This window comes from Perognathus longimembris, chromosome 17, assembly GCF_023159225.1.
Source record: "Perognathus longimembris pacificus isolate PPM17 chromosome 17, ASM2315922v1, whole genome shotgun sequence".
NCBI lineage: Eukaryota > Metazoa > Chordata > Mammalia > Rodentia > Heteromyidae > Perognathus > Perognathus longimembris.
Genome location: NC_063177.1, coordinates 45,199,683 through 45,220,872, shown reverse-complemented (window position 1 = coordinate 45,220,872; position 21,190 = coordinate 45,199,683). Strand labels below are relative to the sequence as shown.

At 45.3% G+C, this 21,190-nt stretch overlaps 1 protein-coding gene across 10 annotated transcripts in view; it reads left to right on the top strand.

Annotated features, from left to right (window-relative positions):
• The first annotated feature begins 254 nt into the window (after positions 1–254).
• Positions 255–21,190, top strand: part of Bptf (bromodomain PHD finger transcription factor) — a 113,206-nt gene continuing 92,270 nt past the window's right edge. For all 10 annotated transcript variants that reach the window (XM_048366981.1, XM_048366979.1, XM_048366977.1 and 7 more), the window contains exon 1: positions 255–1,152. In XM_048366981.1, the coding sequence (XP_048222938.1) occupies positions 498–1,152 (655 nt within the window). In that variant the 5' untranslated portion in view covers positions 255–497. The remainder of the gene's footprint in view (positions 1,153–21,190) is intronic.

The following is a 21,190-nucleotide window of genomic DNA, read 5'->3' as shown; positions in this document are numbered from 1 at the left end:
GAGTTCGGGGTCCCCTCAGGGGCCCCCCCCCAGCGGAGGCGTGGGAGCGAAGGCGCCGCCAGGAGCCGCGCTGCGCCCCCGCAGCACGGCCCCGGGCGTCCCGACCCCGCGCCCCAGGCGCCCCCGCCCCTCCAGCGCCGCCGCGGCGCTCCCGCGCTCCCCCTAGCGGCCGCCGCGCCGCCTCGCTCCGTCCCAGGCTCGTCGGCGGCGCAGCTCACGTGACGCGCTCCGGGCCTGCGGCCGCTGTCGGTTCCCCCAGTCACCGAGCGAGAGGGAGGAAACAAGATGGCGGCTGAAGGCGATCCGGAGTGGGGCCCCAGCAATTCGGACTGAGCCTTCTCCCCTCCGCCCGCTCCCGCCGGCCGGGCCCCTCCCGCCGGGCCCCGCCGGCCTCCCCCCCCTGGCCCCCGGCGCCCCCCTCACCACCCCGCGCCCCTCCCCCTCCGCTTTCCTTCACCCCCTCCCCCTCCTCCGCCTCCCCCGGCAGCCGCTCCGACATGAGGGGCCGGCGGGGCAGGCCGCCCAAGCAGCCCGCGGCGCCCGCGGCGGAGCGCTGCGCCCCGGCCCCGCCGCCGCCACCTCCGCCGCCGCCCCCGCCGCCGCCGCCGCCGCCCGCGTCTGGACCCATCGGGGGCCTGCGCTCGCGGCACCGAGGCAGCAGTCGGGGCAGGTGGGCCGCCGCCCAGGCTGAGGTGGCGCCCAAGACGCGGCTGAGCTCGCCCAGGGGGGGCGGCAGCGGCCGGAGGAAGCCGCCGCCGCCGCCGCCGCCGCCGGCCCCCCCCAGCACCGGCGCCCCGGGCCGGGGGGGGCGAGGAGGCGGGGGCGGCAGGACGGGGGGCGGCGGCGGCGGCGGCGGCGGCGGCCACCTGGCCCGGACCACCCCGGCCCGGCGCGCCGTCAACAAAGTGGTGTACGATGACCACGAGAGCGAGGAGGACGAGGAGGAGGACATGGTCTCGGAGGAGGAGGAGGAGGAGGAAGAGGAGGAAGGCGACGCCGAGGAAACCCAGGACTCGGAGGAAGACGACGAGGAGGAGATGGAGGAGGACGACGACTCCGATTATCCGGAGGAAATGGAAGACGACGACGACGACGCCAGCTACTGCACCGAAAGCAGTTTCAGGAGTCACAGCACCTACAGCAGCACTCCAGGTACCCACCCCCCGGGGCCGCCGCGCGCCCGGGCCCCCTCCCCACCCCTCTCCCCGCCCGCCCGCCCTCCCTCCGGAGTGCCGAGCATCCCGCACCCGGCCGCCCCCCGAACGCCGGGCACCGGCCACGCTCACCGCAAGCGGCAGAAAAACAACCCCGCCGTGACGACAACCCCCCAAAACTCGATTTGCAAGAGGAAAGAGGCGCATTGTTCAAAATGGAGATTGCATTGTTGCATAGCAGGCCACACACTCGATCGCTCCCTTTCTCCACCTTCCCCCCCCCCCCTCCTCCCCGTCCCATCCCATCCCCAGCCCCCGATCTCACCTCTTCCCTACCCCCCATCCTCCTCTTCAAAATTTGTGCCACTGCAGTGCTTGTTCCGGCAGGGTTCAAACTTTGGCACTCATCCATTGTGTTTATTTATTTATTTATTTATTTATTTTTCTTTCCTCTTGTTTTGGTGTGGTGTATTTGGAATGAAAGAAGCCTCTTGTTTTGCCCAACCTCTTTGCAATTCTAAAGTGGTTTCCTGGAGATTTTTTTTTTTGGGGGGGAGGGGGAGTATCTATCTGTTCCTTAAAAGGGGATTAAGGATTTAGGCAGATTGTGGCAGCCAGGAACACGCAAAACACACTTTCTCCTAGCTGTACGATTTGAAAATTGTGTTAAAGAAATGATCGGTTGGGTTGGAAGGAGGTGTGGGGGGTGGGGGGTGGGGAGAAGCTTTTCTGGTCCCGTGCGTGTTTGTGTTTTTCAAGTGCTAATGGGTGCGTGCAACAGTTGCCGGCAGATTGCAAGGCCCAAACCAAACAACCCAACTTTGACAGTCGATCAGGTTGAAAAAATCGTTTTAGTGAAATCCAAAAGTAAAAAGTACAAAACCGCAGGACCAGCGTTCTAGTAGGTCTTGGGAGCCCTTGGCTCTGCCGAGGAAAATGCAGTTCGGTGGCACCTGTTGCAGAAGATGTGTAGTTGATCATCCCGACCGAAGTGCTGAAAAACTTTACAAGTCACCCACAAACAACACATTTATCACAGTACTTTCTCTCTTCATGCCATTTCTGAGGAAAAAGGCCTCCGTGGATCTCTAAGGCGTTTCTTCATGGTGACCTCTCCTGTTTTCTCACATAATAAAGTTTCTCAAGGCTAGTGCTGAGATGCATTTTGTAAAAAAGAAAAGAAAAAGACAAAGAAAGTGGCTCACACACAAGTGCTGCTTTGTATTAACATAGTTGTGGTTTACTAACTTGTCAAAAAATATAACTTGTAACAACAACCTATCTGGTCTTTATATTTTGTGGACCTGGGTTAAATAAATTACAATCCAATTCTAAAAGCATTTACAAAGTAAAGTTTGTGAGGAATAGGAATTTAAAGTAACCAGTTTGTATCTTGTCATTTTCAGAGAGATTAAGGGAGTAAAAGTGGTTAAATGTTTATTTTTTTAATAGAGGCATAAATGCTTGTCAGGAGAAATACAGCTGTTAAGCCAGATGCAAACCCATTTAGGTTTTCCTGACTTCAAGTGAAAAAAGTAATTTCTTTTGCCTGGCAGTAAGCATTGTTGTCTGTCTTAGGGGAATGAGAGGCGAGTAGAAGGCATAAGCCCAAGTATAAAGTATTTATGTCTTGTACTGAGTGAACGTTTTCATTTTTTCGGTTTTGTATGCCCTTTAAATTTTTGTTTTATGTATTTTTTGTCTGATCAGACTTGAACTCAGTATCTGATGCTTTCATTCATTGGCTGGCATTATAACACCTGAGCCATGCCTCCAATCCCATGTACATCTCTTATAGTTATCAGGTTTTATCTTAAGACATCTTCTCTTTGTAACAAGAGCCCAGAATGAAAACCTGAAGAGTGAAATATATTCATGACAGGAGAAAGTTTTTCAAGTTAGAATTGTGGCATTTTAGCAGGATGGTTAAGGTAAGCTAATCTTAATTCCTGCTTAAGACCTAGCAAATAATATTTAGCACTGATGGCAGTGCATATGCTGAGCTAAATTACAATTGGTGGTGGTTGTAGAGTGTGTGTGTGTGTGTGTGTGTGTGTGTGTGTATTGCTATTGGGGCTGAAACTTTGGGCCTAGGTGCTGTCCCTTAGCTTTTTTACTTAAGGCTGCCACTGTACCACTGGGCCACAGCTCCACTTCTGACTTTTTGGTGGTTAGCTGCAGATACGAGTCTCCCTGACTTTCCTGCCTGGGTTGGCTTTGAACCACTGTCCTCAGATCTCTTGAGGAGATAGTATTACAGGTGTGAGCCACCAGTGCCAGCAGGCTTCTTTTTTAAAACAAGAAACTTGAGTATTTATGATACTTGGGGAATGTTTTCTTCCTCCTGACACTTGGTGTTACGTGTCCTCTATTTATTTGAATTTACTGACTTCTTATGGATCCTATTGACATAGCAGGTACTCAGGAAAGATGGGTTATATAAAATATTGTAGTGAGAATTTGTAATGGATGAAGTTTTGGGAATTGTTCAGTATATGTCATAACAAATATTTTGGATTTAGACATTAAAAGTTGGTCAGATTAGGTTTTTGTTTTGTTTTTTTGCCAGTCCTGAGGCTTGAACTCAGGGCCTGAGCACTGTCCCTGGCTTCTTTTTTGCTCAAGGCTAGCACTCTGCCACTTGAGCCACAGCTCCACTTCTGGCTTTTTCTATATGTGTGGTGCTGAGGAATCGAACCCAGGGCTTCATGTATATGTGCCGAGCACTTTACCAGTAGGCCATATTCCCAGCCAGTCTGAGTAGATTTTGATCAACAATTTTCTTGTTGGCGTTCTAAATTTCAAATGGTTATTCAGTACAAGGGGTTCCAATTTAACATGTGTCCAATGATTGGTCAGAGTTACCCCTTCTTGCTAAACAGTTTGACCAGTTGATATTAGCAGTTAACTTGACGTCCAGGCAGTTTCTTTGTAGAGTTAACTTGAAGGTCTTCCTTTTTCTCTTTTCTTTTTTTTTTCTGGGGGGAGGGGGACTGGTATTGGGATTTGAACTTAGTGCCTTGCCAGAGACTCTACTACTTGAGCCACTCCCCCACAGAGCCACGCCCCCACCATAAACTTGCCTTTTGAAACATACTGGATGTCAAGATTATGGAGTAAAAGGGATGTTATACTTTGTATCCTACCTTTTAGCATGTGTCCCTTTGCTTAGAAGAGTACCAGTGAAAAATCATGAATTGTTTCAAGTTACATGCTAGCTAGTTTCATTAGTTTATTTATAGCCTGTACTTCCTGGAGGGAGTTTGTCTAGTAAATGTGTATATGTTTGAGTTAAGATATCCCAAGAGCAACACAAAAACAAAATTGTTAGATAGGAATGTCAGGGTCTAAGAGAAATATGCTTTATTGGTAATTTAGACTAATTGGGTTACTTTTTGTAGAATATTGGTTTAAGCACTAATATTAAATTTCTAGTATAAGAAATAACTCATTTGTATACTGAGTGCCTTTTAGGTAATGTAACTGCATGCAGACATGGGCTGACATTATTTATTAGAGATTGTTGACTTTTTGTGGGGAAAAAATTAACAATTATTCATGTGAGAATACCGTAGGGATGGATGTCATTTTACTAGTACAAAATTGAAATAACCTTTGATATGGATTTTATAGAAAGTCCTCCCCCCCCTTTTGTGGTACTGTTTTATTCTTTTTATTGTTGTTTTGTGATGGTCCTGGCAGGTGAACTCAGAGCCTGGACACTACCCCTGAGCTTTTTTGCTCAAGGCCAGCACGCTTCCATTTGAGTCACAGCTCCACTTCTGGCTTTTTGGTGCTTTATTGGAGATGAGTCTCACTGGCTTTTCTGACTGAGCTGACTTTGAATTGTGATCTTCAGATCTCAGGCCTTCTGAGTAGCTAGGATTACAGGTGTGAGCCACTGATCCATACTGTGGTTTGAACCCAGGGCTTTCATATACTAAACAAATGTTCTACCACTGAGTTATAGTCCCCAAACCTTTAAAATACTTTATTTATTTTGGACAGTACTGGGGTTTGGACTCAGGGCTTGAAGCTTGCTAGGCAGGTTTCCTACTATTTGAGCCATGTTTTGAGCCAGCTCTATTTTATTTTGTGAGGGTCCTGGGGCTTAAACTCAGGGCCTCGGCACTGTTCCTGAACTTTTTTTGCTCATCTAGTGACCTACCATTTGAAGTTTATTAGACACAAGAGTCTCACAGCTGTTCCTGCCTGGGCTAGCTTTGAACCAGGATCCTCATATCTCAGCCTACTGAGCAGCTAGGATTGTTTATTTTTTTCTTTAGACAAAAACTTGCTAAGTTGAACTTAAAATCATCAATCATCATACTGCAGTTTACTGAGTAGTTTATGTGTTACCCTGCCTGGCTGTTTTGCATAAATATTTGGGGAAGTTCTGATAGCACTATTTTTTTTTTGCCAGTCCTGGGGCTTGAACTCGGCCTGGGTGCTGCCTTCTGAGCTAGCTTGGTTCCTCCCCCCCCTCCCCTCTCTCCCTTTCTCCCCCTCTCTCTCCCTCTCTCTCTCCTTTCTGCCAGTCCTGGGGCTTGAACTCAGGGCCTGAGCACTGTCCCTGGCTTCTTTTTGCTCAAGGCTTGCACTCTACCTCTTGAGCCACAGCGCCACTTCTGGTCGTTTTCTGTATATGTGGTGCTGGGGAATTGAACCCAGAGCTTCATGTATAAGAGGCAAGCACTCTTGCCACTAGGCCATATCCCCAGCCCCTGCTTCTCAACTTTCTAAGCCACATTCTCAGCCCCCTGATAGCACTTTTAAATTAAGCATTTGCTAATTTTAAAAAAAGTTATGGCTGGGAATGTGGCTTAATGGTAGAGTGCTTGCCTCGCATGCTTGAAGCCCTTGGTTCAATTCCTCAGTCCCACATAAACAGCAAAAGTTGGAAGTGGTGCTGTGGCTCAAGTGTTAGAGCCCTAGCCTTGAGCTAAAGAAGCTCAGGGACGGTGCCTAGACCATGTGTTTAAGCCTCAGAACTGGCAAAAAAAGGAAAAAGTTATGTTTGAAGCAGAATGTTTCTTTGAAGTGTGAGACTTCTGAGAATACTTACCTGGAATTTTGAAACTTGGAACTTCTGATGACATCAGAAGACTACATGACGCATGTGGTCTAAGAATGATGCCAGGGGAGATGAGCGGCAGAATCAGCTGCATGAATGTAGCCAAGTTTGTTACTGATGTGGCAATGTTCATTCCCACCAATGTCGACCAAATACCTTTTCAGTGTATGTGTAATTCCTGATCACTACCAGTGAGGTCCAAAGTACAGCAGAGATTTACACTAAGGCAAGATCCTGTGCCCTGGCTAGGGCTTGCTGTGGATGTGTGCTTCCTGGACGGACTTGGGGATTGTTAAGGACAGATGGAGAGAGAGAGGGAACAAGCAGCGTGAGCTCAGGCACTGATAGTAAAGTGTGGGCAGTCACACGGAAGTCTGCTCCACGAGAGGCTGCATATGGAAACAGGAAATAAACTGTAAAGCTCCCCTGTGTTCTGTGTTGGGCAGTTCCTGGCCATTCTGTTTTCCTTCTCTGTGGAATGGGGGTTGGGTCACACTGGTGACCTCAGGCATTGGAACTCCCAAGGGATTGCCATGTTCCATCAGCACCACACACCACATCACAGATGCTCTGACCTGTCAAGTCACTTGTGTGTGGGAGCTACCTGAGAGTGGGCTCATGACCCTTTGTCTGTCTGTCTCTCTCTCAAATTAATTTCCTGTCTTTAATTTTGGGTACTGAGCTCCATGGGAGGATCTGGCTGGAGATGATGGGAAATTGTCTCAGTGGTGTGGTGGCTGGAAGGGAGGCTTGGAAGAGGGTGAGCTAGTTGGTGGGATCTGGATGAGCTCTGGAACCTTGAATGGAAGATCAGCCCAGGAGTTCTCTGGCCGTGGCCCAGAAGCACATATATAGAGTGCATTTAGCAGTGGTAGAGAGGTAGATGATGAAGGACATGAGGTGAGACTGATTTTCCAGTCTCAGCACCTGGGGAGATGAACCATGAGAAAGAAAAAGAGGGTGAAAAGACTTACTAAAAAGTTGCCACGAGCTGTGTAGTAGAGAGGCGTGCTAATCTGCCATAATAAATAGGCTTGCACGTGGCTTATGCTTGTCTGCTCTTCTGCTGCTTACCCACAGGGGTAGTTGGAAATGGAGCTGTCAACTGAAATGTGTGTACAGCAGGCCAGTGAGGGGTATTGTTAAGGCCAAGAGCTCTGGTCTTGTTAGGTGCCCCTTTCCTCACTCCTTGAGACTTGTTCTTCCTATGGCTGCAGACCGTTGCATGTGGGGCTGTGGGTAGTGATGGGGAACAGAAATTTTTGAGTGTGTGACACAAGCAGAAGCAAGTTGTAGTGTACATCCTCCTCCCTCCCTGCTTGGGGTCCAGGCTCAAATCCTGCTGAAGTATTCCAGATTCCTTCTGCTCATGTTTAACCTGTTCCCTTCTCTTTGAATGCCTGCTTAAAGTGTTACAGTTTCAACTTGGTAATTTAGCAGAAGTTGAACAGTGGTCTTCTTTCTAATTTTTGTCATGCTTTTGGTTTTTCAAAAAGTAATGCCATAGGAGGCAGAACTTTTTTGCCTCTATCTCCCAGAGTGCTGAGGTTGAAGTCAGGTGCTACACACCATACCCACTGGGGTTTGAACTCAGGGCCTTCTTGATAGACAAGTGCTCAACCAATTGTTCTACAGTTGTCTGCTCCAGCGATAATTTTTTTATTTTTTTAGTTCATTATGGGGCTTGAATTCAGGGCTTGGGCACTGTCCCTGAGCACTTTTGCTCAAGGCTAGCTAGCGCTCTACCACTTAGAGCCACAGTGCCACTTCCACTTTTCTGGTTAATTAGAAGAATCTCGCAGACTTTCCTGCCTGGACTGGCTTTGAATCAGGATCCTCAGATGTCAGCCTCCTGAGTAGCTATGATTACAAGTATCAGCACCTGCATCTAGCTCAAGTATTTCTTACTTTTGGAATGATTTCCAGAATAGCAACAGTAATGTCCAATATTCATTATATATGTATATACACACACAGACACATACACACATAAGCTTTTTTTTTTTTTTTGCCAGTCCTGGGGCTTGACCTCAGCGCCTGAGTGCTGTCCTTGGCTCCTTTTTACTCAAGGCTAGCACTCTGCCACTTGAGCCACAGCCCACTTCTGGCCTTTTCTATATATGTGGTTCTGAGGAATTGGACCCAGGGCTTCATGTATAGGAGGCAAGCACTCTTGCCACTAGGCCATATTCCCAGCCCCCACACATAAACTTTTTTTTGTTGCTGCAGTGGTAGGACTGGAACCCAGGGCCTTAGGCATGCTAGGTTAATATTCCAGTGTGCTACGTGTCTAGCTCCAATTTAAAAAAAAAGTGCTTTATTGAGATAGGATAATATAATTTTTACTTTTTCTTTTTTCCTTTCGCCAGTCCTTGGGCTTGGGCACTGTCCCTAAGCTTCTTTTGCTCAAGGCCAGCACTCCATCACTTGAGCCACAACGCCACTTCCAGCCTTTTCTCTTCATGTAATACTGAGGAATTGAACATAGGGCTTTATGCTTGCTAAGCAACTACTTTACCACTAAGCCACATTCCCAGCCTCTCTGCTCTTTTTCCTTTAAGATATTTTTTAAGGGCTGGGAATATGGCCTAGTGGGTAGAGTGCTTGCCTCACATACATGAAGCCCTGGGTTCAATTCCTCAGCACCATATGAACAGAAAAAGCTGGAAGTAGTGTTGTGGCTGGAGAGGTAGAGTGCTAGCCTTGAGCAAAAAGAAACCAGGGACAGTGCTCAGGCCCTGAGTCTAAGCTCCAGGACTGGGGGGAAAAAAGAAAAGATATTTTTCAGATAGGGTCTCGATTTTATTTCAGACTAGCCTTAGACTTTAATCTTCTCATCTCTGCTTCCAGTCACTGGGATTACAAGCTGTACCACTAACCTGAACCTATAAAATATTTTTAGAGGTCTTTCTTTTTCATTCCTTTTCTTTTTTTTGCCAATCCTAGGGCTTGAACTTTGGGCCTGGGTAGTGTCCCTGAGCCTGTTTGTACTCAAGGCTAGCACTCTACCACTTGAGCCACTTCCCCACTTCTGGCCTTTTCTGAGTAGTTTATCGGCAATAAGAGTCTCATGGAGTTTCCTGTCCGGGCTGGCTTTGTACTGCTATCCTCAGATCTCAGCCTCCGAATAGCTAGGATTACAAGCATGAGCCATCAGTGCCCAGCTAAGTTTTTGTTTTTTAGGGTTGTTGTTGTTGTGCTGGTCCTGAGGCTTAAACTCTGGGCCTGAGCTCAATCCCTGAACTTTTTTGCTCCAGGCGAGTACTCTACCACTTTAGCCACAGCTTCACTTCCAGCTTTTTGGGAAAGTAATTGAAGATAAGAATCTCATGAGCCTTCTTGCCTGGCTGGCTTTGAACCTGGATTCTGAGATCTCTGTCTCCTGAATAACTACAATTACCGAAGAGCCACCAGCAACCAAGTAAATGGATTGCTATGTAATATGTAGTATTGCTTTGTAGGCTCGTCTTAAATTCTTGTCTCAGCCTCCCAAGTGCTGGGATTACAGATATGTGCCATTGTATGTAATTTAGAGGTTTGTTTTGCACCCTGAAGTATTGTCAATCCAGCTGAATATTCTATATGCACTTGAAAAGCAGATGTCTGCTGTTGTTGGGCAGAGTATTCCATGTGTTAATTAGGTCAGTTTAGTTGATAGTGTTAAGATCTATGTCTTACAGATTTTTTTATTTGTTCTATTGACTATTAGTGAAGTTTCTAGTAGTTTGCTTCTAGTAGTTGTTTTTGTTTGTTTGTCTGTCTTTCTTTTTTTATTTTAAGACTGTAGCTCAGTGTGTCCTCAAACTCTTGGTTCTCCGTTTTCGCCTCTGAAGAGGCTAGAATTACAGTCATATACCATCATGCCTGGCTTCTCCTTGGGATTCTATCAGTTTTCATATGTTTTATTTAAGGCTGTTATTAAGTTCGTAAACCTTTAGGAAGGATGTTTTATCCTCTTCATTATTTGACTGTTATATCTTTGTTTGTCAAGGCATTGGTCCATGAAATGAACTATTAGAACTACCTGGCACCTCTATTAGTATCTACTTTAAGCAGGGAGAATCTCATGAACTCCCCTCTCTTTACTGCCAAGCTCTCTTTCTAGTGTTTAGTATGCTGTTGAGGGTAATTCTTTTCACACTCTCATTCTGTGCTGTTTAGTATGGTAGCTACCTACCCCGTGTGGAAGTATGTGTATTTTTGAGCCTCCAGTGCTTCAGTGTTCAGCAGCCTCATGTAACACTTCATTGTGTGTATTCTACCACAACTGAGAATATTTCATAGAACACTTCCTATAATTGTAGGAAGTTCTTAGTGGACAGACGGTGCTCTGGTAGCCACTCTGCCTCTTGTGGACAGTGGGAATTTACCTGACATTTTCTTTTCCTCTGACCTTTACTTTCTCTACTGTGCTGGCCCATTGGCAGTATTATATTTCTTTCTGTAAGAAAGAAGATTATTCGCCAGGCATTGGGTAGCTCATGCCTCTTGTAATCCTAGCTACTCAGGAGGCTGAGATGTAGGACCTCGGTTCAAAGCCAGCACAAGCAGCAAAGTGTGTGAGACTTATATCCCATTAACCATCAGAAAACCACTACTGCTGAAGTGATAGAGTGCTAGCCTTGAGCTGAAGTGGTCAGGGACAGTGCCCAGGCCCAGAGTTCAAGCTCCAGGACTGACCGACCCCACCCCCCCCCAAAAAAAAATGCTCAAGAAGAGCACCCAGGCCCTGAGTTCAAGCCCCAGGATTCACACACACACACACACACACACACACACACACACACACACCACCTCTTAGGAGTCACTACTAGATGACTTATCTCATTGTTTTTGTTGAAAAGATGCTCCTTTTTAAAAATAGAATTTATTATTATTAATTAAATTATTTTTTGCCAGTCCTGGGGCTTGGGACTCAGGGCCTGAGCACTGTCCCTGGCTTTTTTTTTTTTTTTTTGGCCAGTCCTGGGCCTTGGACTCAGGGCCTGAGCACTGTCCCTGGCTTCTTCCCGCTCAAGGCTAGCACTCTGCCACTTGAGCCACAGCGCCGCTTCTGGCCGTTTTCTGTATATGTGGTGCTGGGGAATCGAACCTAGGGCCTCGTGTATCCGAGGCAGGCACTCTTGCCACTAGGCTATATCCCTAGCCCCCTGGCTTTTTTTGCTCAAGGCTAGCACTCTACCACTTGAGCCACAGCGCCCCTTCTGGCTTTTTCTGTTTATGTGGTACTGAGAAAACCCAGGGCTTCATGCATGCTAGGCTAGCACTCTACCGCTAAGCCACATTCCCAGCCCAAGTAGAATTATTCTGTGACTTAAGTGGTTAAGTTGAAGCTGTGGAATATCTTGAGAAAGTTAATGTTTAGTCTTCTCTCACTGATGTGTTATGCAGTTCACATACTTGGGAGACGGCCTAGCAGAGTGATTCATACCGAATGACACTGTTCTGTAGGTGCGGTTTCTACATTTTACTAAGAAACATGGATTCATGTTCGATTTCAATATCTTCACTTTGCCTTCTTTGAGCTCTGTTTCTATTTATGGAACCTAAGAGGTATTTTTGGAAATGAGCATATTAATCAGCATGGACTTTCTCTTGTGCTTGTCTTTTTCTGATATGTGCACAGTTACTTGGGAGACTTGTTTGAAGAGTCCAACATGAGAATAGCTAATGAGGGTGGTAGGGATGCAGTTCAAATGATGGCTGCCTGCCTAACAAGTGTGAGGCTAAGTTTAAACCCCAGTACTACGAGGAATCAAAAAGTTATTTTGGGGCTGAGGGTGTGGCCTGAGTGGTAGAACATCCACCTCTTAGAAAGGACACAGCTCTCAGTTCAAACCCCAGTCCCACCAAAACAACCCCCACCTCCACCCCTGCCGGTTGCTCACACCTTTAATCAATCCTAGCTACTCAGGAAGCTGAGATGTGAGGATCCTGGCTCAAAGCCAGCCAGGGCAGGGAAGTCCATAGGATTCTTTTTTTTTTTTTTGCCAGTCCTGGGCTTGAACTCAGGGCCTGAGCACTGTTCCTGGCTTCCTTTTGCTCAAGAATAGCACTCTGCCACTTGAGCCACAGCGCCACTTCTTGGCCTTTTCTGCTTATGTGGTGCTGAGTAATTGAACCCAGGGCTTCATGCATGCTAGGCAAGCACTCTACGGATAAGCCACATTCCCAGCCCCATGAGATTCTTATCTCCAGTTAGTCACCAGGAAATTGAAACTGGTACTGTGGTTCAAGTGGTAGAGCGCTAATCTTGAGCTGAAGAGCTCAAGGACAGTGCGTAGGCCCAGAGTTCAAGCCCCATGACTGACCCCCCCCCAATTTTTTTTAAACTATTCTTACTTTCAAAGTACTATGCGAATAATACAAATTTTAAGAGAGGTTGTATTAGGGCATGGTGGTGTATACATATAATCCCAGCACTGGCAATGCTGAAGAGAGTTCATGACCAGCTTTGCTACTGAGCTAAGATCTGACCTCAAAAGAAATCACAACAGGGGCTGGGAATATGGCCTGGTGGCAAGAGAGCTTGCCTTGTATACACCAAGCCCTGGGTTCAATTCCCCAGCACCACATATATAGAAAACGGCCCTGAGTTCAAGGCCCAGGACTGGCAAAATAAACCAAAAAAAAAAAAAGAAATCACAACAAAAAAGTGTTTTGTTTTTTTTTTTTACTCTAGTTTCAGACATACTGAGTTTTGAGTCAGTTTTCCTAGTGAAAGGTCTTATATTGGATCTCCTGTAAACTTGTGAGGTTGCTTTCTTAACTCTCTTATCCTTGGTTGCCTGGGTAGCTTGAACGGATTCTTCTCCATCTCAGAAGAAGCCTATCACAGGTGCTAGTGGCTCATGCCTATTCTCCTAGCTACTCAGGAGGATTGCAGTTTCAGGTCAGCCAGAGCACATAAATTGGAGACACTTACCTCCAAAATTATGGCTGAGCTTTGGTGCTTATGCCTGTAATCCTAGCAACTCAGGAAGCTGAGGTCTGGGGACTGTGGTTTGAAGCCAGCCTGGGCAGGAAAATCCATAAGACTCATTCTCCAATTAACCATCAAAAAGCAGTAAGTGGAACTGTGGCTGAAGTAGTATATAACATCAACCTTGAGCAAAAAAGCTAAGGGATTGTCCCCACCTTCTGAGTTCAAGCCCCAATACTGGGGCACATGTACACACACACACACACACACACACACACACACACACACACACGAAATTGTTTATAACAGGAGTCAAGCTCATGGAGTCCTAGTATGTAAGATAAAGATGAGAAGTGTCTTTTTGTTTGTTTTTGATCGATAGTGGGATTTGAACTTGGGGCTCGTGTACCATCCCTGAGCTTTTTTGCTCAAGGCTGGTGCTGTACCACTTTGCACCATAGCCTTTGCACTTCCAGTCTTCTAGTGGTAAGAGTGTCTTAGACTTTCCTGCCTGGGCTGGCTTTGAACTGTGATCCTCAGATCTAAGCCTCCTGAGTAGGTAGGTACAGGCGTGAGCTACCAGTGCCTGGCGAGAAGTGTCTTTTTTCTTTAGTAATATATGACATATTTGCTATTGCTAGTTCTTTGCTGTGAAATCTAGCCATGTTGAACTTTCAGTCCCTTTTGTTTTTGCACAGTGTGTCTGAATGTTCTGGGGTTGTAAGTCCTTCCTTATGCTTCTCTGTAGAGTGGGAGAGGACCTGCCATTTCAAAGGTCAGACCAGCTAATACTCCCATTGCTTGTTTGCTGAAAACTTCTTCTGAAAGTGGCCAGGATAGAATTTATGGGGGCTGTAGTCTCTATTACAACTCTGCTGTTGTTTATAAAACAACCAGGCAATATGCAAATGGATGAGAATAGCTGTTCAATAAAATTTTATGGACTTTGCAGTTTTTTGTTTTTTTTGGCCGTCCTGGGCCTTGGACTCAGGGCCTGAGCACTGTCCCTGGCTTCTTCCCGCTCAAGGCTAGCACTCTACCACCTGAGCCACAGCGCCCCTTCTGGCCGTTTTCCATATATGTGGTGCTGGGGAATCGAACAGAGAGCTTCATGTGTAAGAGGCAAGCGCTCTTGCCACTAGGCCATATTCCCAGCCCCTGACTTTGCAGTTTGAATTCTCCTGATTCTCAAGTCACTGAATTGGATTTTTATCCATCCATTTAGTTCTCATGGTCCAAACAAAAAGTTAGTGGACTATAATTTTATAATTTGCTGGTCAGTGTCAGAGACAGATTTTTTCTTTTGATTTCTTTGAGATTTTTCAAAATAGTTCTAGGCTTTTTTTCTCCTTCCCCTCCCTCCCTCCCTCCCTCCCTCCCTCCCTCCCTCCCTCCCTCCCTTCCTCCCTTCCTTCCTTCCTTCCTTCCTTCCTTCCTCAAGCTAGCACTCTACCACTGGAGCCACAGTTCCACTTCTGGCTTTTTTTTTTTTTAATAGTTAATTGGAGATAAGAGTCTTAATGAGCTTTCCCACCTGGACTGGCTTGAAACTTCCATCCTCAGATCTCAGCTTCCTGAGTAGCTAGGATTACAAGTGTGAGCCACCAGTGCCAGATTTTGTTATCTACTTTTGGTGGTAGTAGGATCAAATCTAAGACCTTGTACATGCTGCACAAGGGCTCTACCACTGAACTACTTTTCTAGCTCGTGTGTGTGTGTGTGTGTGTGTGTGTGTGTGTGTGTATACTAGTCCTGAGCTTGAACTCAGGGCCTGGGCACTGTTCCTGAGTTTTTCTGCTTGAAGCTAACACTATCACTTGCTACAGCTCTACTTTCAGTTTTTTTTGGTAGTTAATTGGAGAGAGGTGTCCATAGATTTTCCTGCCTGGGCTGTTTTCAAACAGATCCACAGGTCTCAGCCTCCTAATTAGGTAGGAGTACAGGCATGTGCTACTGTTGCCTGGCTTCATTTAATGTGTTGTTTTGCCAGTCCTGGAGCACTGTCCCTCAGTGGTTCTATTTTTTTTTTTTTTTGTCAGTCCTGGAGCTTGAGCTCAGGTCTGGGCCCTATCCCTGAGCTTCTTTTGCTCAAGGCTAGCCCTCTACCACTTGAGCTACAGCGCCACTTCTAGCTTTTTCTGTGTATGTGGTACTGAGGAATCAAACCCAGGGCTTCATGCATGCTAGGCAAGCACTCTCCACTAAGCCACATTTCCAGCTCTCATATGTATGTGTTTGTTTGGATTTTTAAGTTTGATGTTTATTTCAGTTTGACAAACTCTTCTGTTGTCAGTCCACTGAGAAAGTGTTTGGTATTTTACCATTATTTTAACCTCATTTTGATAACACATTGGGTTATTTGAAGTCATTATTGTGCAGTGGTCTGTAGGTATACCTCTGGACCAAGGCTGTTCAGTAGAGCTTTCTGTGGTGATGGAAGTGTTCTCTATATTGTCCAGCATGGTGGCACATAGCCAAATGAGGCTTTTATGCAGTTGAAATGATAGCTCTTACTGAAATTTTGGGATCAGACTCATTGTTTCTAATCCCATCATTGATTTACTTTATCTGCTATTTCTCCATTCTGCACAAAAGGCATGTGCTACTTTTTAAATTTGTTGCTTTTTGTTTGTTTGTTTATTTTTTGGCCAGTCCTGGGGCTTGGACTCAGGGCCTGAGCACTGTCCCTGGCTTCTTTTTGCTCAAGGCTAGCACTCTGCCACTTAAGCCACAGCGCCACTTCTGGCCGTTTTCTGTATATGTGGTACTGGGGAATTGAACCCAGGGCCTCATGTATGTGAGGCAAGCACTCTTGCCACTAGGCCATATCCCCAGCCCTACTTTTTAAATTTGTGTTGGTTGAGAGGTCAGCTTGGTGTGGTGGAAGTTCAGAACATAGTTTGGAAAACCAGGTACTCTTGTGTTGTAGTGACACATTTCGCCTCTGTAAGCATCTTTGAAAGATAGTAATTGATAGATCAGAGGATGAAATATGACAATGGAAAGGTACTTGCACAACCCCTAGTACCCGGGAAAGCCCAGTCTGTGAAAGCTGGCTGCTGTTTGTAAGCATTGATGGCACAGAGGATAGGAATAGAGGCAGAGAACATAGTCTTACCAGCATTAACCTTATGCTGGATTGAGACACTATTCTAGATCAAAGAGTAAATCCTTATTGTTGGCAAGTTTATTTCAAATTTCTGGTTTTGCTTTTTTTCCCCCTAGGGATTGAACTCAGCCTTGCACTTGCTAGACAGGTGCTTTACCACCAAGCCACTAATCACTGTGCCTAGCTTTTTATTGGCTAATAATGAGGTCTTGAGAACCTAGGATGGTTTCAAACCATGATCCTTCCAATTTCTGCCTCCTGACTAATTGAGATTACAGATGTGAGTAACCTCTTCTGACCCATAATTTTTTTTTTTTTTGCCAGTCCTGGCACTTGAAGTCAGGGCCTGAGCACTGCCCCTGGCTTCTTTTTGCTCAAGGCTAGCACTTTGCCACTTGAGCCACAGCGCCACTTCTGGCCTTTTCTATATATGTGGTGCTAGGGAATCGAACCCAGGGCTTCATGTATCCAAGGCAAGCACTCTTGCCACTAGGCCATATTCCCAGCCCTCTGACCCATAATTTATTTTGGATTAGTTGTGGGGCTTGAATCAGGGCCTGGGTGCTCTCCCTGAGCTTTTTTTATTTAAAAAATAGGAGCATAGCATTTTGCTCTTTATTTTTCAACTACAATTTTCATTTGACCATTTTAGTCATTTTTTGAATATCATTTAGTTCTTATATAATTTTTTCTCTTTTAATTTTCTCTTTTTTTTTTTTTTTTTTTTTTTGGCCAGTCCTGGGGCTTGGACTCAGGGCCTGAGCACTGTCCCTGGCTTCTTTTTGCTCAAGGCTAGCACTCTGCCACTTGAGCCACAGCGCCACTTCTGGCCGTTTTCTTTATATGTGGTGCTGGGGAATTGAACCCAGGGCTTCATGTATATGAGGCAAGCTCTCTTGCCATTAGGCCATATCCCCAGCCCCTCTCTTATTTATTTCTTATTTATGTGATACTGAGGAATCGAATCCAGGGCTTCATGCATGCTAGGCAAACACTCTACCACCAAGCCACATTCCCAGCCTCCCTGAGCTCTTTTTGCTCAAGGCTGGAGCTCTACTTGAGCCACAGGGCCACTTCTCATTTTCTGGTACTTAATTGGAGATAAGAGTCTCACAGACTTTCCTACCTGGGCTGGCTTTGAACTGCAATCCTTAGATCTCAGCCTCATGAGTAGCTAGGATTACAGGCGTGAGCCACAGGAGCTGGTTTCTTTTTCTTTTTGTAGGCTTGTTAATAGCTTTGATTAAGCTTCCATTTTCTTATTTAGATGAGTCTTACTCTGCCTCTCCCTCTTATTTCCCTTGCTTGACTTTCCCCAACTAGTTCCCTAGGGGAATGTCCAGTTTCTTTAAAGTAGTTTTCAAACTTGGCTGCTTGTCAGAATTACCTGGAGAGAAGGATGAAAATAGGGATTACTTGTTTCTCCTAGGGTTCTGGGTTGGGATTGAGAAAACTCTTTATTGTTGTTATTATTTTAATGTATTTAAAATTATTGTAAAGGTGCTACACAGAGGGGTTAAGTCAGATATTGAGTACTTTTCTTTCTTTCGTTCTTCTTGTTCTTTTTTTTTTTTTTTTTTTTTGCTACTCCTTGGGCTTGATCTCAGGTCCTGGGCACTGTCCCTGAGCTCTTTTTGCTCAAGGCTAGCACTCTACCACTTGAGCCACACAGCACCACTTCCAGCTTTTCCTGTGAATGTGGTACTGAAGAATCGAACCCAGGGCTTCATGCATGCTAGGCAAGTACTCTACCACTAAGCCACATTCTCAGCCCGAGTACATTTCTTTTTGAACAGTGTCGCTTGGAGTTGGGCCTGATGTTCTGGATTTCTTTCAAATGTGCCTATCACATTTCTAGTTGCCAGGTCTGAAGGTATCTTGTGGAAATTTCCCTAATGTATATTAATTTTTATTCACCTGCCTCTTAGGGAGGTGATTCCAGAGCAGCACAATTAGTTCACTCTGAGAGTTATTAGGGATGCAAAATCTTGAACCCTATTCTCAAATCTGTTCTTACCAGAATCAGACCTCCACTGACCATGATGGCCTGTGAAGTTTCAGGGCCACTGTTCTAGGATTTCTCCCATATTTGCTGTGTTTGCATAGTGAGAATCAACAAACTTTTCTCCTTTCTCCATCCTCCATTCTATCTTGTTCTCTTCTCTTTCCAGAGACAGTTTTCTGTGGTACAGCCCAGGCTGACCTCAAACTCATGATCCTGCTGCTTCCACCTCCCAGAGTTTGGGATTGCAGGCGTGAGCTGCCCCTCTTGGTTTGTGTTTGTTTTTAAGGTTTATTCATATTGGCAAACATAGCCTTAAATTACTCATTATTCTAAAGAATTCTACCAAGTGAATGTTCTACAACTTACTAAGCAGTTCCTTGTTGATGGACTTTTTGGTTGTTTTCAGTTTGTTTGTTCTTTGTTTTCATAAACAATGTTGAGTGTCCTGAACAGGTGTTAGGAGAATTTCTCTAAAAGAAAATTTCAGGCTGAGAAGGTAGCTGTCCACAAAGTTGCCCTTCTAGTTTGTAGTCTCACCACAGGAAGTATTTTGGTGTTTCCATTGTTCTGCATCTATCTCAGTAGTTGGTTTTGCTTACTTTAAAATTTTTGTCTTTTAATGAGTGGTGGTTTTTCCTTGTCTTTCTCTGCTAACTTGTGAGGTGGAGGATAGGGTGTCTCCTCCCTCCTCCCCCCAGCCTAGGAATTGAACTCAGGACTTTATTCATGCTACTGAAACCCTCTGACCAGTTGAGTTATGCGCTTACCTCTTCTTTTAATTTATTTATTTTTGCCAGTCTTGGTGCTTAAACTCAGGGCCTAGGCACTGTCCCTGAGCTTCTTTTTGCTCAAGGCTAGCACTTTACCACTTGAGCTACAGCACCACTTCCAGCCTTTTCTGCTTATGTGGTACTGAGGAATTGAACCCAGGGCTTTATGCGTGCTAGGCATACTACTAAGCCATCTTTCCAGTTGCCTTTTAATTTTTTAATACAGGAAAATTAATATAGTTAAGTTGGTGTTGGAAATGGTTATGAATGTAATATGTGATTACATTTCTGTAAATTAAAAAAATGACTTACTCATACTAGCAATTTGACAGCTGAGGACGTTTTAGTGGTTTCCTTTTATGAGTTTTCTCTTTACAAACCATAATCTATGGTTAGTTCTATAAACTTGAGTCTTTGAATTTGGTATAGTGACCATATATTTGTAGTCAAACAAGATCATCAGTAGGGCTGGGGATATGGCCTAGTAGCAAGAGTGCTTGCCTCTTATACATGAAGCCCTGGGTTCAATTCCCCAGCACCACATACACAGAAAATGGCCAGAAGTGGCGCTGTGGCTTAAGTGGCAGAGTGCTAGCCTTGAACAAAAAGAAGCCAGGGACAGTGCTCAGGCCTTGAGTACAAGGCCCAGAACTGGCAAAAAAAAAAAAAAAAAAAAATCAGTAGTTATAGGTAGGAGTGTCATTTTTATTTGAATGTCAGTATTATGTGTTTACAAAGAGATTTGTCTTTTTTTCTTTCAAAATGTAATAAAAATGCACATGCTTTTGTGTGTGTGTGTGTGTGCGCGCGCCTGCTACTGGAACTTAAACTCTGGGCCTAGGAACTATCCCTTAACTTTTTCTGCTCAAGGCTGGCACTCGACTACTTGCCTCAGCTCCACTTTCAGCTTTTTTTGTGTGTATATGTGATTAATTGGAGACAAGAGTCTCATGGACATTCCTGCCCAGGCTGGCTTCAAACTGCAATCCTCAGATCTCAGCTTCTTGAGTAGCTAGGATTACAGTTGTGAGACACCAGTGCCTCGCCTGAGATTTTTTTTTTTTTTTAAGTATGAAATGGTTAAAAATGGGTCTTTCTTTTTTGGCTGTTTCAGTCTTCTCCAGGAACAACCTTAGGAATGTGTGCCTCCCCCTGCCCTTCATGCAAGTAGCAACAGTCTATTGTTTGTACTGTAGCTAGTGCCTGGCTTGAACGAAGTGTTTTTGTACTTTGTTAGATGTATATGTGAGTATATCTTTAGGAGAAATCCCCAGCAGCGGAAATGTATTCAGTAGGGTTTTGCCCGCTTGCCTTTTTAAAAAATTGACCCAGGCTTATAGACTCCCCTGAAAGTATCTTATGAATATTTAAAGTATATACTTTGAGAAGTGCTCACTTTGTGTGCAGTATATTGTGGCAACAGTATGTAACTTACGAAAGTCTCTGTCTGGCCTTCTTCCATTTTTACCTCTAAAACAAAACAAAGACTGACAGATGTCAGCTCTGAGGACTGAGGATCTCAGGGCTTTGTTGTGTGAGAAGCACCATGTTCATTCTTGAGCTAACTTGTTTTCACTGGCTGTTATCTGGGAGTCTCTCGGCTCAGTCTTCCTCTCATTCCTTTGCTGTCTCTGGGTTATGCTTTTGCAAGGAAGTCCTACAGCGATCAGACTGTCCATAGAAAGTATTGAATATATTCTTACTTGAAAATCTGCTTTGTGGGGGCTGGGGATATGGCCTAGTGGCAAGAGTGCTTGCCTTGTATACATGAGGCCCTGGGTTCAATTCCCCAGCACCACATATACAGAAAATGGCCAGAAGTGGCGCTGTGGCTCAAGTGGCAGAGTGCTAGCCTTGAGTAAAAAGGAGCCAAGGACAGCGCTCAGGCCCTGAGTCCAAGCCCCAGGACTGGCCAAAAAAAAGAAAATCTGCTTTCTGGTGAATGGTTGGGATTGCATTGTATAAATGTAAAAATCTTGACCTTTTATATTCATATATAAGTATTTATTTATTTATTTCCCCCCCCTCTAGTATCTTGTATGACTTTAATTTGCAGATAGTGAAATAAAAGTAGAGGTAGTTTTCCAGGGAACAATAACTTCACATCAAGGTTAATAAAACTTAATTGTGCAAGAGGGAGTTCAGTGTTAATCTCA